This window comes from Agelaius phoeniceus, chromosome 8 (genome assembly GCF_051311805.1).
Source record: "Agelaius phoeniceus isolate bAgePho1 chromosome 8, bAgePho1.hap1, whole genome shotgun sequence".
NCBI classification, from domain to species: Eukaryota; Metazoa; Chordata; class Aves; order Passeriformes; family Icteridae; genus Agelaius; species Agelaius phoeniceus.
The window spans coordinates 33,394,798-33,410,293 of NC_135272.1; the positions used below are offsets into that span (position 1 = coordinate 33,394,798).

Here is a 15,496-nt window from a genome sequence, read left to right on the forward strand (position 1 = left end):
CTTGCTTTTATTATTTTCTCTGGCACAGAAGCAGCAGATAACTGTCCCATCCTACTGCTATATAACCTGTCAGCTCAACAAGACACCCTAATCCATTTGCTTTGAGTTGTAGAACTTGTCAACACATTCTAAAGACATAATCAAGTATCTTTCACTCCAGCTGTACAGAAAAGGGGGAATCCTAAGGCAGGAGTGTGATGACAGTGTAGGAAGATGAAGAGCTAACATTAGACTGTGGAAACCTAAAGGGAAGCAACCACAAGAAAATTGCTACAGTAATCTTGGCACACACCATGAAGGAAAGAGAATAATTTTGTCTAATGTTCTGGAAGCAGTTGGCAATTGCTCCTCCAACCTCAAGTTGTTCAAATCACATTTGTCATGGGTCCTTATAAACAGTGGGACCTGCAAGCAGAACTAAACACTGTCCAGCTTTTAGTGTGCAGGTTACTGTGTCCTACCAACAACACCAGCTGAATTCCTGTAATTCTCAAAATCCATTCTCTGAACTCTAGGAAAGAATCTTTACAGGGCCCTATCCAGGATTTTGGCTAAAGAATGTAGGAGAATGCTTAGGAGTAAAAGATTTCTATATATTTTCTATATATTCCACTCTACCTGTGCAGCCAAAACAGGCCAGAGGCCTCTTGGCAAAAGCATTGCATGTTTGGATAGTGAAAATTCTTCCCAGCTGAATGCTTTGGAAAAACACTCCTCCTTAGACAATGGGAGACTTACACAGCACAGAAGTTTCTGGCACATTTAATCAAGCAAAACCAATCCAACTTAAAATAGCTCCCATTAATTTTTAAGGGCCAACTTTTTTTTTTAATATATATTTTTTATATATACACACACTAAAAACTGCATATTCAGACATTTTGAGATTCAAGCAGGAATGTTATCTAAACAATAAGAATTTGATGTTTCTTTGCTCCTCTCCACTTACTTCAGAACACTTCTTCCACCTTGCAAATCACACAAAGAGGGGCCTGGTTTCTGAGTAAAGTCTCTGAAAGGAAATTTTCTGTCCCTTTTATTCTGTGTAAAATTTACCACATGTAGAAAAGCAGACTGTGTCACAATATTTGCATTTTTCATAATGATCCCTCACAGTAGACTCCTGCCCAAAAACCCTAGAAATACTTAACTCTTATTGCTCAGAAACACAGAAAAAAGCAAATTTATTTTCTTACCTCTAAATTGTAGAGCACTCTGAACGTGGACATGCCTGGAGCAAAAGATCTGAAAAGACTTTCTAGTATTGAACTGGCACTGGGCTGATGTTGATGTTTTGAAGACAAGGATGGAGATTTTGAGGACTGAGAACTGGATTCTGAAAGCAGTGTTTTCTAGGAGGAAAAAGCCACAGAAGAAGTATTTTGAGACTCCTCTGGTTTGCTGTAATTGGGAATCCATCTTCTACAGCCCCTGTAATAACCCTCTCACCTCTGGCTGCCTCGAAGTAAGTCAATAATAAATACTGACTTAACATGAACATTATTTTGCTGTAATTTCAAACCCTCTGTGTACAATAATCTGACAGAGAATTTAAGGAACCTGGTAGTAAAATCCTCTTTGTGTAGCTCACCATGATCAATTATTAAATCCATACCTTCCTTCCCAGGGAATCAAGCTGATCAAGAGCCTCCTGAATAGCTGGGTCAGTGGGAATCAGGAGCAGAAGTTTCCTCACTCGCAGCGTTATCCTGAAAATAAATCCCAAGTTACATGCACAAAACAAGGGTTCAATCACCCTGGCCTGGTGCCTGCACACAGTGGAATATTCAAACTGGGCACTGAGAGCAGTTCTTTAATATTTAGTAACCATTTAATCTGCTTACCTTGGCTCCTCCAGGTTGGCAAGCTGGTAAAGCATATCAAACACATTGCACACGAGAGCCATGACGACTCCAGGGAGGGATTTCTCCTGAGAATTGAGCAGAAATACAAAGGTCTTTTTCTCTGTTACATGTAAATTTAACAAAACTCTTCACTGAAGCAAATGGCCCAGATGCCAGCCTGACCCACAGAAATCCCAGCTACTTTCTAGGCTGAGACAACATTTACATCATTTCATTTCCCTTTTAACAGTCAATTTTTGAAGTCAGCTGTTATGAAAAGCAAAATACAAAGCAGATCAAGAGTGCTCTGAACAGGCCAGTTGATGCTTCTTAGTTCACTTTACTTTCACTTTTACTGCAGCTTTTTAGTAGTGAAAATGTGGAAATCTCTACCCTCAACAAATGCACAGTCTCACAATTAAACCAGATGGGTTCTATTTGTTTAAAAGACAGAGATGAATAAACACCAAACAGGCTACCATAGGTGACAGAGTACAGATTATAAAATCCAACCTGCATGCTCAAGGCAATTGTGTATTTAGATAATTTGTTTCAATTGCAGTTTGAAAGCTAAACCAGATTACTAAAGATTGGAAGATGTTACTGGAGCTCCTACTCTCTCCCCCATCTATCCCTGCTTCAGGAAAAATCTGAGGGAAGGCTTCAGGTCACATTCTGCTGTACCTGTTCCATTGCATAGGATGAACTAAATACACTGCTGCTGTTGCTGGAGCTGGTTGAGGAATCTGCAGAGCTCCCTGATGGAGTCCCACTTCCTGATGTTTTTACTGTAAGGATTTGTTCATCAGAGAAGCCCAGCTGGTGGAGTAGTTTCTGATCTTTGTTTACTGTTAGCTGCAAGAAAATATTTATTTAGTTCTGAAAAAGACTCAATTTCATCAAGAATGGGAATTCTTTGTAGTTAACATACCAGGCTGTCATTGGCAAATATCTGTATATTTTCCACAGGTGAATTCAACATCTTTGCTATCTTCCACCTGACACTTCCTACAGTTTCATTGCTATGAGCCTGTGAAATTAAACAACACTGGTTCAGTAAGTCTGCTCGAGCAGTAAATGCCAAGAAAAATTAAAATCTTCTGAAAGAGTCTTCCTGCATAGGGTGGTAAAAGTATTGTTTGTAAGAGTGTCAGGATAGGACAGCACAGAAATGCTCCAACACCCACAGTGAGCAAAAAACTAATTTTTCCCATCCTGGAATTTAATGATCAAAATACATTTGGTCCACAGGACACTTCCATGTACATATTTTCAACATTTTCAAGAAGAATTTTCAAGTAGACTGGAATCTTTATAACCATGTTACTCTATTCAGTCCAGGCATAAAACCACCAAGAGTGGCTACATAAGCAACAGTTCATGGCACACACAAGCTGGGCATACCTACCTCGATGGTGAAGGTATCTTTGGTAGACTCATATGTAACATTAAGGGTTAAAAGATGTCCATGGAAAGAGGCACCATGAGGTAGAATAGTTCTGGGAACAGAGTAAAGGTCCTACAGGAAGAGAAGGATGACAGTAAACATCACTCTTGAAAACAAAGCCATTTCTGTCATGGTGGGTAACTAGGGTTGCATGTTTAAATAACTTTTACTGGTTTGTAATAAAACTGTAAGTTGTGTTCTTAGCCTTGCCTAGTAGGAAATGAAACCTCTTACCTCTATTGTTATCACATAACGCTCTGCCAACAGCAGCAGTCTCTCAATTATTACAAGTTTAGTTGACCTAAAGATAAACATTGGAAACAAGAGTAACTTGTCTTGCAGATTCATTTCCAACGCCCACGGTAACTACCCTGAATTGTCTGGTTTTGAAAGCACCTCCTTAAACTTGGAGTTAATTCAGCAGAAATGAACTAGGAAAAGAGGCTCATGTTGTACTGCTTGAGATGTTGCCAGCTTCAGAGGAAGATTCATGTTTCTAAAGGTCCCACCCTATGCTCCTATATTTGAATTACACATATTCAGGTATAACTAAATTAAGCTTGAGGTTGAAAAAACAACCTATTCTCTCCTAATGTAAGAGTAACCACACCCACTGCCTCAGAAATATTACAAGATTAATAGGCTGGTAATAACCTGTAGGGTTTTTTTGTTTTGTTTTGGTTGGTTGGTTTTAATTTTTGGGGGGGTGGAGGCAGGGTGGTTTTTTTGGTTTTGATCTGCTGTTTTGGGGTGTTTTAATGTCTATTTAGATTTGGTTTTCTTTATTTCCTTGTTGTTTTGTTTTTAAACACAGTTTTTTCAAAAATCTCTGGAACTCCTATTGCATAGCAATTGGAATATTCAGTTGAGGAACCATCAGAATGTACAACTACCAATTACTGAGATTTTTAATTAGCACACAAAATCTTGTGGGAAGCAGCTGGGAGCAAATGTCTACTGTCTCCTTTTTTCCTTGAGAGGTTGGCCTACCTGTAAGGAGACTGAACTGATGTTGCCACGGTAGGCATGGCAGTTGCTGTGAGCATTTTGGTAGCTCTGGTGACAGCGTGTGTTAATGTTGGACCGCCGAGCGCAGAGCTGGCTGCCTGCAACACAGAGTAGAGCAAGAGACAGTCAGGATGGCCTGGAAAGCTCAGAGGACAAAAAATATTTGTGGAAAGAATATTTTTCTTTAAGTGGAATTATCATAGACAAGTGTTCTTATTCTAAGAAACATAACCAGAAAGATGTAGGCATGAGAATAATTAAAATTTGTCCTTTACCTCTAATCGTGTGTAGCAATCAGCAATGAATTTCTTGTGCAGTGAAACTGAATCCTAAAGATAAAATGTACAAATTAATTAGAACTTAGACTAAAATCAGAGGAGTTACTCATAAAGTGACAGAACCTAACAAATCACCCAGCTGAACATGCAGAGTATCAGGACTTCATGAATGTCAAAGGACATTTATGTACAAATATATGCCTACCTTTTTCAATCTGGGAGTAAGATTAATATAGCTGTAATTTATTATCAGTTGAATAGCTTCATTGGCAATTTCTTCATCTGGTGACTCCATTGCAATCTTCCAAATGAAATCCATTCCTATTAATTCCAGTTTTTCTACGCTCTACACAAGGAAGAACAACAGTAAAACATGACTGGATTTCTTACAAAAGAACCACAGGGACAAAAGTGCTGGAAAAGCACCTTTTGATTAAAACTTAAAGATTTTCTTTTCCAACATGCTGCCAAACTTTGGCACTGTGCAAAGTTAAACCAACTGCTGCACTTTTGTGTATTTATACAAGAAAAAAAATTGTTTACTGATAGATAAACAAGTTCCAAAGAACAATCTCAGTCAAGCCAACTGAAAAATTAAAAAATTTAAAAGCATGGAAAAATTTAATCCAGAATGGAATTAGTTTCAAAGAAGTCAACATGGTAACTAACCACACAATAAACCATCATAAAACCTGCTATGATACTTGGCAAAAAGTTCTGCATTTGAAGTAAGTTCTCTGTGATAAAAATCTAAAATGCCTAGAGAAAACTACTTCACATATAACCATTAATTTAACAAAACCATGAAGGCTCAGAGTAAAAAACTATAGTAGGTTAGAATTTAAATATGATAAGTCTAACTCCCATGCACAGAAGAAAAATAAAAAATAATTTTAAAAAAGACTTTCACTGCTAGGGAGAAGAAAAAAATTGCAAACTAGAATCCATGATTATGTTCAAAAAATAGTTCAGCCCTTCCTCCTGCAAAGTTTTACAAGCTACAAACCAGCTTCCAGCTTTCCATTGCTGAATTTTAACTGCTGGAATTGTCAAAATTTTAGCTTCAGAATTTAACAATGTTAATGCTACAAGGACATTCTGGTCCTTAATACAAACATGACCACATCAAACAGCTGCTACCCAATTCTTGTCTCACTTTCTCCTGTCCCTAAGAGGACACAGGCAGGACACAGGAACAAACTTGCCAGAACAAACTCACCAGCTGAGTTCCTTGCCTCTTCAGCCGATGGTCACACAGGTTCACATTTTCAAAGAATGTTTTAAATAAACTAAAACCTGTAAATGAAAAAATGTGTGGATTTTTTATACTGGTCCGGCTGTTTCTTTGTTTAAAAAGTAAAGTTGTCAAATACAGGAGATGAACTTTTCCTTCTATAATTAATAAAGCTCAAAATGATAGATCCCTTTATTACATTGATTTGTAGAACTGGTTAGATGGTTGATTTGAAGGCTTAGGAAGCAAATTTCAACCCCAAATCTGTTCACCAAATCCATTTTCTTACCATTCATAGTAATTTCATATGATTCCAGTTTAAGAATTTTTTCTTTGAAGAGCTGTTGCTGCACATCACTCTCCAGATCGTGCTGCCCTTTTGTAAACCACTCAAAGCACATCTGTAAATGAAAGACAGACATAATTTTTACCCCATTGTCACATCAAATATTTTAGTTTTATACAGCAAACTATGTCAAATGCCACAGTAACTCATCTTGCAGAAGTTTTATCTACAGCAAGAGGTTCAAAATCTCATCTCCTGGTAACCTCACATGTTATAGAGGCTGCATTGCAGCTTTAGGGTACCTATAGTCATCTTTCACCTAAATAATGAATGTATCCTTGTGTCTGCACCAACCTCCAGGTACCCCTTTTCAAACCAGCATCTTCAACTAATCCAATGTCCCTCTTCCAGTCAAATTTTGTTAAATGTTAACAAAAAATATTAAATGTTTGCCAATGTTAAAAGAGCATTGTGGCCATAAGTGAACTCCTAACAGTGGCTGCTGTAGCCTACACAAAGCATAAAATGCATGACTAGTATGTGTTTGCTACTCACACTCCACATGTCTCAACAAACACACATGCTGCTCATGATCCATTAAAATTCCTTCTGCAACCACAGAAACCAACTTTTCAAGTTTTTCTTACCTCTCGGTCCAACTCACAAACATCTTGGCCAGTTACAAGGCATTCCCAGATCTCCCTGGCACGATTCCAGCCCAAATAAAGGGTGGCTTCTTGCAGAAAAAATGCCAAAAATTTTAGATGTGCCTCCAAATACTGAGAAAGAGGAAACAAAAACTCAAGCTTAAGACTTTTCTTTCTGAAACAAGTACGCTGAACATTCTATTTTTTTTTTTTTTTTGCAAAATTAGTTGTCAAACAACAGTACACTTTGAAAAGCCTAGAAACAGAAACTGTTTTTGAGATTTATTTCTATTTTAAACATACTTTGTGGTTACCTTTCTAAAAACAAACACTGAAGTCTCCTTGGATTTGCTCTTACTTTGCTGGTGGTGATATTATTTGACACTAAATCAAAATTAGCGTGGAAAAAATAATTATCAAAGGATTAGCAACAAACTACTATTTTTGTGTGTGGCTTCTATGTGCTAATTAGCAAATCTGTTGCAGGTATTAAGAGCTTCACAACACACTCAAGGGTATCACCTCTACCAAGAACTGAAGCTGGTGAAGAAGCTGGAAGCTGCACAGGCTTGGCAACAACAGATCCTAGGATGGGGGGATCTACTTTGCACCAGGTAGAAATTTTGCTGAGGAATTTTGTAATTTTGTGTCATGTTTACACAGCTTTATTCTATATAATAACGAGGGTACAGCAAGCTTTCATATAAAAGTAGTAGAACTATAAATAAAAACTAGATTAATTATTCACCAGTGAATTTTAAAACTGAAATAAGAAGGTAAAGAAATCCAGTACCTCCCGGTAGGTGTATCGGCCATCCACCAGTGTTGCTCCCACCAGCCCTCCTGGGCCTGCCACAGATGCAGCCAAACGGTGACAGGATATCAAGCTTCCTGTCACCAACTTCACTATTTCAAAGTTTTTCTTTAAATCTTGAATAATGCTCTTGGCAATAAAATAAAAGAGAGAAAAGATGGTTTTAAAACGATGGTTAAACAGGGATATACACACAGCAATTTGCTCTTCTACAGATGCACATCTCTTAGCAGAAGGAGTCATGTACCCCCACTCAGAGTCAGCTGTTCCCTTACCAAGCACCCAACCCCCCTGATGTTGGTGTTTTCAGCTTGTGCTGAAATACAAGTGCTGCAGATTGCAAAGTCCCACACCTCCACACAGCCACTCTAACAGCACTCATGATTGCTGGTAGTTTAGTCTGTTTTCCAAGAGTCAATGTCAATTCAATTACAAAGCAGCTGGTCTAAACATTAGCCATTGTTCATTTCTTAACACAAACATGCCTGTTAATTATTCTACAAAAGCTGAGAATAAAACAAATTAGTCCTGACACAGCAAACAGATTTATACATACACAAACACACACTCACAAAGGGACAGCACAGCACCTCCACTCCAACAGTCTGTTTATGCTACATCACTAAACTACTTTTAAAATTGTTTATTAGCTATTTTTTTTTCTAAGTTTAAACTTCCACGTTTGGCTAAGCTACACAGACACAACAAAAGTTTCAACAGTCTTGCCAGCATATAGCCTTACCTTGTCTTGCTTTTGGTAAGTTTGCTTAATAAAGGAACGCGTGATTTCGTGGAGCTGACGCAGGGCTGGCACCACCCACACAAACTGAGGATTATTGTGCTGGGACGACTGGCAGCAGGAAAGGTAAAAACAATTACACATCTGGTATGTGCTCAACAACAGATTAACCTTCCTCTTAAGACTCCTGGAAGCCTAATGATATCTGTAAAGGCTGCTGTTTCAAAAGAACAGCTACCACCTCTGCTGGCTTCAGATAACTTGTTCCTGCTCTCTTTTCAAACACACTCAAAGTGCCCTTCTTCACTTTCTACAAGTCCCTTGATACACACATATACCATTTTGCTATCCCTATTATTAAGCCCAAAGTGCCAGCTCCTTGCTAAAGAACATGCAAATTAAGTAGCCAAAAAGAGCTCAGTTGCACCAGGGAGAGATGACAACCACCACCTTCCTCAATTATGGGAGATTAAACAGGTCTAAAAGGGCATAAAAGGGCAAATCCAGTCAAATGATATCACTTACTGCAAAAGGAAGAGCAATAGAAGAAAGCATTTCAAATACTACTGAGGCTTAAGAGACAAGAAATTTCTGATTGGTGCTGCAAGCAGCTCCCTGATAGGAAGCAAAGGACACTTAAGCTGCATTTTGAAAGAGATCCTACGAAGAATAACCCTCCTACCTCATTTTTAGAACTGCTCATCACTTTTCTGGGAGGCTTCATTTTCTGTAAAGTTTGACCACACAGACCAGCACTGAGGTTGCTTGTTCAGAGAAGTGATGTCTGGTTTAAACACTGACAACACCCAAATACCACCTACACACTCAGAGAGGCTGAAGGAACCTAACCATAAGAGAGCTCTCCACTGAAGAGTCCCTCACAAATTTGAGAAAGCTGCCTTGACATTACATTCCCTCCCAGTTTATGTCTTCATTTCCCTAATCAAGGGAAATAAGAACACCATGTATTTTAGAAGTCTGCTGTATATTTACCCCAATCCCTTCTAGTTTACAATCACAGCTTTTGTTAATGTTTCCCACTGCAGCATCTATGTAAAAGCCCTTGCCAGAATATAATTAAAAGGAATGAGATTAAGAAAGCATAAGAGAAAATCCAAAAGAAAAAAACCCTACAACTTTCAGATATTGAGAACCCAAGATTTGAAATTCATATTCATGAACACACACAGAAGTGTGATCAATATGAAGAACCAACATACTATACCTCCTAAACATCTAAAATCCTCTACAGATACTGTAACACAGACAAAACCTAATTTATCATTAAAGAAATGAACAATAAAGTACAAGCCTTTTTCTTTATTTACAGTACTTCAAACTGAAAAAAGAAGACAGGAGCATTCCTGCAGGCCTGAAGAAAAACTGCCTGCTATGTGAACAGTGCAGGAGAGAATATATGCAGTCTTTTAAGCCATGCACATCTCTGCTGCTGCCAGGAAACAGAACAGGCAGCTTTGGGAATGGCTTCTTTATGTTACAGGAAAAGAGTTAAGTATTTTACTAAAATACAAAACTACTACAATTGAAATATTGATTTGCATTTTGAGACTGAATGGTCATGCCAGAACACATGCTTTACTCAAAATAAACTAATCTAGGCTTTCACATGAAAGGGACAGTTAAAATACTGACATACCTTTACAGTGGTTCCATTTGCAAATTCTAACCTTGGGCCCATCCTGGTAGTTTCCCATAAACTGATCACTCCTTGTGCTGAAAATTTGCTTAAAACAAAGGCAAGAGACTTACTATGAGTCTCATGATCAACAAAGTGGCTCACACAAAGCCTACCCCTCTCGAGGACTCCCCAAGGTAAGAACTTACAGATGGGACACACAATTTGTGCATCTTGAAAGAAAAGGGCAACATCGAGGCTAGATAAGATTTCATTTTGGAAAAGATAAAATAATAAACCAACCCTCTTGATATCCTCTATGCATTTGATGATGTAGCTCCTTTTGATTGCCTCTTTCACTGCATAAGCATCACTGAGGATTGTCAGGTGTTCCTCCAAGGCCTGCTGGATAAGACTACACGGTAACGTTGGAAGATGAGCCAGCTCCCAAAGTACCTCCAGAACCTGCAGGAAGAAGGGCAAGGACAGTCAGAACCTAGGAAGTACAGAGCCTAGCAACATTTAATAAACAAAAATCTACATTTAATAAATCAAAAATCCAAAAGGAAAACCATCCCCTTGCCTTGCCAGTGGTTGTTTCCACTCGTGCTTCTCGGCCAATGCGCCCAATGAGGCTCAGCAGCTTCTGCCTCACTCGGTCACTCTCTGTCTCCCAGCTCTGGACAGCAGAGAAATCAATGTTAGAGCATCTTATCAGATTGTTACATCTCAAGTGTACACAAAAATATAATCCACATTTGATTTACTGCAGGAAAATCAAAATACAAACAAGCATGTTTCCGCTGTAAGTATTTCCTTCTTTCTTTTGCTGGGAGTTACTGCACTAATTTGCTCAACTCTTTTTAAAATACCATTAGGGATTAAATATAACAATGAAATCTCACTTTAAGTCCCTTAGGACTGGCTATCTAATGTACTTAAAATCCAAGTCAATTAGCAAAACAGTAGCAGATTAGGCTTCTGGGTTAACATAAAAGTTAAGTGGTTTTTAATAGCAAATTTTACATTGATATAGAAAAATACAAATGTATTCAAGGTATTTGCCTTTCAGTAGGCTGGATGCACAAGCACATCTCATTAATTCTCTTCCTAAGGGAGGCAAATTCATGTGAAAACTTACCTTTTGGATTAGAACAAATAAATGATTGAGCTGGTCAGAGCTAAACTTCACAGCAGCTGCAGCAATAATGGTGTGTATGTTCTCAATTACAGTGGAGGATTGTCCTGACTGAAAAGGAGGAAAACACAAGAAGGTAGGTCTTCAACACAAGCAAGCCAGATAAAAACCTTCATGTAAGCATTATCCTAGCATTATTCACACTAATGAGTGAGAATAGCAGCTTTTGACATGGTAGAAACACAAGTTCAGAGTAAATTGTCTGTGCTCCTCATTTCCCTGGCTGAGAAGTCTTTGGAAGTAATTCTAAAGCAGGAAACTACAAGTCTGCCATCATTACAGCAGCTTTAAGCTGCTGCAGTGGCAGCAGTGCAAACATCACCTTTTCTATTGCTTGGTGATGTTCACGTGTGAGGTGTCGAATCTTTGAAACTCTTCCAGGCTTTACTCAAAAATGAGCAATACAAAATCTCCCACACGCATGGGAGCACCATGGTAACAACAGCCAGAGAGGGGGAGGAAGTATTGCTTTTTATTAAAGAACAAAAGTGAGGGAGCTAGAATCACATTTCAACTTTGCTAAGCATTAAAGACTTGCTACCATGCCACACAAACTGCAGACCTGACAGTGTTCAATGAGTTTAGTCTAAAATATCAACATTTGCACAGAGAAGAAAACCATTTCCTGCAGTGGAAGATTAGTTTCTTGTCAAAGTTTCCATGTGTCACTTACATAAACACCCAAACCACCTTCCCTACACAGTAATAAATTGAATATCTTTAGAGTGCCAAAAGATCACTTGTCAGTCAATTATATGTCTGTACAGGAAGGTAAATGAGAATGGAGCCCACTCTCTTTCAGTCACATTCTGACTTTAAATCCATACCTCCAGCCACAAACATTAATATCCTAGTTTGGTCTAGACAAATATTCCTGTCACCTGTTTCAGGCTGACAACCTCTTATGCCAAGTCAAATACTTCTGCAGTCCCTTAACACTCACTGCAAAGAGCTGAACTTCTTTACAGGATTTAGCAGCTGTGATACAAGAAATTGCCACAACAATTGATTTTACATGGTAAAGGAAGAAGTAGAAGGAAATCTTCGCACTAATTATACTGTTAAGATCTCAACATCTCCACATTGCAATGGAGATGTATAGATTATTTTTAAAAATCCCTTAATTTGAATGTTTGTTTGTAGGGCAGTCTAAAAGCACCTGCCTAGCCTTGACCGCTTACCTGAATTCTCCAAATTTTAGTGAGTTCATCTAAAGATAATTTGCTGCCCAGCAGTTCAATAATTCCCTTTATACGATCACAGTATTGTGCTTGGTCTATATTACCTGTGAAACAAAGAAAGGCAACTCAATGAATACATTTCAAACAATATTAGATACATGAAATTTATATAAAAGAACGAATTACTTTAAAAGGGAGAACAAAGCTATCTTCATTTGGAAGGTCTTTCTTTACTGTTACAGACAAGTATCAGTACAAAGAAAAAGAACAAGGCTGTTTCTATTTTTATTTTGTTTTGCTTCATACATCTGATAGTACTCCTACAGAATGTTACTACTTGAGGAGGAAAACGCCTCTTTTCTCTCTTTTTTAGAGGCTAACAATATACAAACTTTGAGTAAAAAACCCCAAGTACAGCAGAAGACATCTGCACAGATGTCAAACAGAGGACTAGATGATAGTTACAGAATTTGCAGGATTTTACTTTATTTTGGAGACAACAAAACCCTTGAATTCTGGTTAATAGTGCTCATTAAAGTGTATTGAAAGGGAGAGATGAGATTTTTAAATTTAAGTCCTTCAAAGCACGTGCCAAAAGGCTTTGGGAGAGTTCTTACCTTCCAGAGCAATTGACAGGACCGAATTCTCCACGAGCCAATTCAGCAGTCGGTCTGTGTCTATTGCATTCTTCACTGACTTGGACACAGTGCTGTCTTCTATTAATTTTGTTACCTAAAAATTGCAAAACGTAAGATTTTAACAGAGAATTCCCACCTGCATCACACACATAGAGTGAAATCTATTCCAAAAAGCTCATGATGAAGCTTAAGTGTGAATCCTGCAGTATTTTGAGTACAGAAGGTGTTTGGGATTTTTTGGGTTGGCTGTTTTTTGCAGGGTTGGCTTTTTAACTTTTTGGTTTTGTTTTTTAGTAAGTTGTTTAAAGGCAAATTCCTAACCAGAAACACCATGTCATCAGTCTCTGATGCAACAGAATCTTATTCTCAGTTTGACATAGAAAAGCTGGCCTGTACTGCCAGGTATCTTTCTACGGATATGCCAGAAGTAGGTTATCTCAGGCCTCTGCTTGTTACACTCAAATCAGTGTCCTACTTTTTATCCAATACTGAACTGATACAGGCTCCTCACTCGAGGGAGAAAAAGCACTTTTCTGCTAAAATCTTCAAAAGCTGCACTTTTATAAATTCACCATGGATACACATAGCATTTATGATTAAGAACCAAACAGCAATGAGGTTTAACATCTCAATAGTGTCATAAATAGAGAAGGAAAAAAGCAGCAAAGATGGACTCTGAAACACTATAGTGTCTACATACAACTGTAATAAAAAATACAATACAAAATACTACAATTATGTAGTGCAATGACATGACATGAGTGGACTAAAACATCAATACAGGTTTTAAGTCCCATTTGGTTTCTTCTTCTGTTTCCTCTCAGTGAAAGAAGAAAAATGGGATATATCTCAGGATGCGCAGCATTATCCCAGAGTGAATATTCAATGGATAGCATAGACCACTGCTTACAAATCAATCTAAAATTGCATTTCTTAGAATAGTGCACTTCTCAAACTGTGTCTAACTGGGAGGCCTTGCAGTGGCTACTAATGCTATAAATAACTCCTGTTATATTAACTTGTTTTGGTGTTTATTTTGAACCGAGCTTTTGCTAAGGCAACATAACTTGCAAGGAGATATTGCAACATCTCTTTACTTAAGGCTGTGGTTTCAGTGGCTTATTAACAACCCATCCTACCCAAACCCATGCTCTCATGCACACACAGAGCCAGACAAAAAGCCAACCTACCTCTTTGAGGGAATTCATTTTTGCACTGAAGTGGGGGGATTTCAACATGCGCAGCAGAATGTCCAGTCGCAAGTCATCGACCGCCGTGACCAGGTCAGGCTGGAAGCGCATACACAGCAGTTTGATCCCAGACAGGAGCTCAGGGATACTCACCAGCCTCTGTTTGAACAACAAAAAAGGGACAAACAGAGGCATTGGTATTTTTGTTATTCTGCTATGGGTGTCAGTGACTCACAGAGAGTAGGTTTAGTGACCAAACAGACTGGTTAATCAAAACACAGTACCTGCTACATATGAAAGTATTGCTTGTGCAGTAGAAATTTTAAGATAATGAAACCTTTGGTTAAAGCTTCAGATTTGGTACATTGCTCTCCTTTGGTTCAACAGCCTATGAATACTTTCTTGTTTGAAATTAACTATTTATAACTAAGTAAAAAGTCAAGACAATTTAATAGAACTGAATGCCAAATTCAGGGTAATGCAGGAAGTAGCCACAAGTTACACAGCCACTTTACTACCAAATTCTCAGAAGCAAACAGCTATTGCAACAGTAATATGAATTTAACAGACTGCAAGTCCATAAATATCTTTGAGTCAGAGAAGCTGCTGCACAAGGGGACCAACAAAACAAAAAATTTGACAGCAACAGCAGCAAAATATTTAAGAAAGGGTCATAAACCAGGTATTTACTGAAAAGGGTATTGAATGGAATTGGATAAATGCATTTTCATTATGTCATTCAGTCAGAATTCAGAACAGGCTGTATTCCTGCCAGTGAGAAGAAAGCTATTGTTCTAATTTACACTGACAGCATTTCCAAGACACGCAGGAAGTTCTTCCTAAATATTTAATATGTAAAACATTACCTTGTCTTTCAAGTCCTTCTCTTCTACATTCTGTACATATTTAATCATTTTATGAATGACTGGATCCAGCATGGGCTAAAGAACGTGAGAAAAGGCATGACAATCATTTTAATGCTTCCTGAAATCAATTGCATTACTTGAAAGACGTGACTGCAGCAAAAGGAAATACTTAGCTGAAAGCTCACCACTGCCTTAGAGAGAAAGCTACACCTACAACAAAGATAAAGCTATCTTGGTAGCTATGTCCAGGAAAATAAAAAGCAATTAGAGTAAGAACCCATTTCAGACCACTGTAATGCAGGTTTGCAAATACAGACAGACCAATTGACCTCTAAAAACACATCAGTTATTAGGTGCATGTGCTTCTCTTACTCCCAGGGGCTTCTAAACTACATCCTCTTCAAATAAAGTCTTTCAGTCACTTAAGTCAACAGTTCTGGGTGGTGAGGGCAGGAGTGAGACCTGGAGTACTTTTGCACATACAAAGAGA

The 15,496-nt window shown here is 38.2% G+C and overlaps 1 protein-coding gene across 4 annotated transcripts in view; it reads right to left on the bottom strand.

Moving 5' to 3' along the window:
• Positions 1 to 15,496, bottom strand: part of USP24 (ubiquitin specific peptidase 24) — a 61,910-nt gene that overhangs the window by 27,168 nt on the left and 19,246 nt on the right. For all 4 annotated transcript variants that reach the window (XM_077182558.1, XM_077182557.1, XM_054638307.2 and 1 more), the window contains exons 9-30: positions 15,007 to 15,081; positions 14,141 to 14,299; positions 12,930 to 13,044; positions 12,313 to 12,416; positions 11,075 to 11,182; positions 10,517 to 10,612; positions 10,237 to 10,398; positions 8,301 to 8,408; positions 7,538 to 7,687; positions 6,745 to 6,876; positions 6,101 to 6,212; positions 5,797 to 5,873; positions 4,783 to 4,923; positions 4,575 to 4,628; positions 4,282 to 4,397; positions 3,526 to 3,592; positions 3,253 to 3,363; positions 2,776 to 2,874; positions 2,529 to 2,699; positions 1,845 to 1,930; positions 1,616 to 1,709; positions 1,197 to 1,352 (exon numbers count right to left, since the gene is read on the bottom strand). In XM_077182558.1, the coding sequence (XP_077038673.1) occupies positions 1,197 to 1,352; positions 1,616 to 1,709; positions 1,845 to 1,930; positions 2,529 to 2,699; positions 2,776 to 2,874; positions 3,253 to 3,363; positions 3,526 to 3,592; positions 4,282 to 4,397; positions 4,575 to 4,628; positions 4,783 to 4,923; positions 5,797 to 5,873; positions 6,101 to 6,212; positions 6,745 to 6,876; positions 7,538 to 7,687; positions 8,301 to 8,408; positions 10,237 to 10,398; positions 10,517 to 10,612; positions 11,075 to 11,182; positions 12,313 to 12,416; positions 12,930 to 13,044; positions 14,141 to 14,299; positions 15,007 to 15,081 (2,493 nt within the window). The remainder of the gene's footprint in view (positions 1 to 1,196; positions 1,353 to 1,615; positions 1,710 to 1,844; positions 1,931 to 2,528; positions 2,700 to 2,775; positions 2,875 to 3,252; positions 3,364 to 3,525; positions 3,593 to 4,281; positions 4,398 to 4,574; positions 4,629 to 4,782; positions 4,924 to 5,796; positions 5,874 to 6,100; positions 6,213 to 6,744; positions 6,877 to 7,537; positions 7,688 to 8,300; positions 8,409 to 10,236; positions 10,399 to 10,516; positions 10,613 to 11,074; positions 11,183 to 12,312; positions 12,417 to 12,929; positions 13,045 to 14,140; positions 14,300 to 15,006; positions 15,082 to 15,496) is intronic.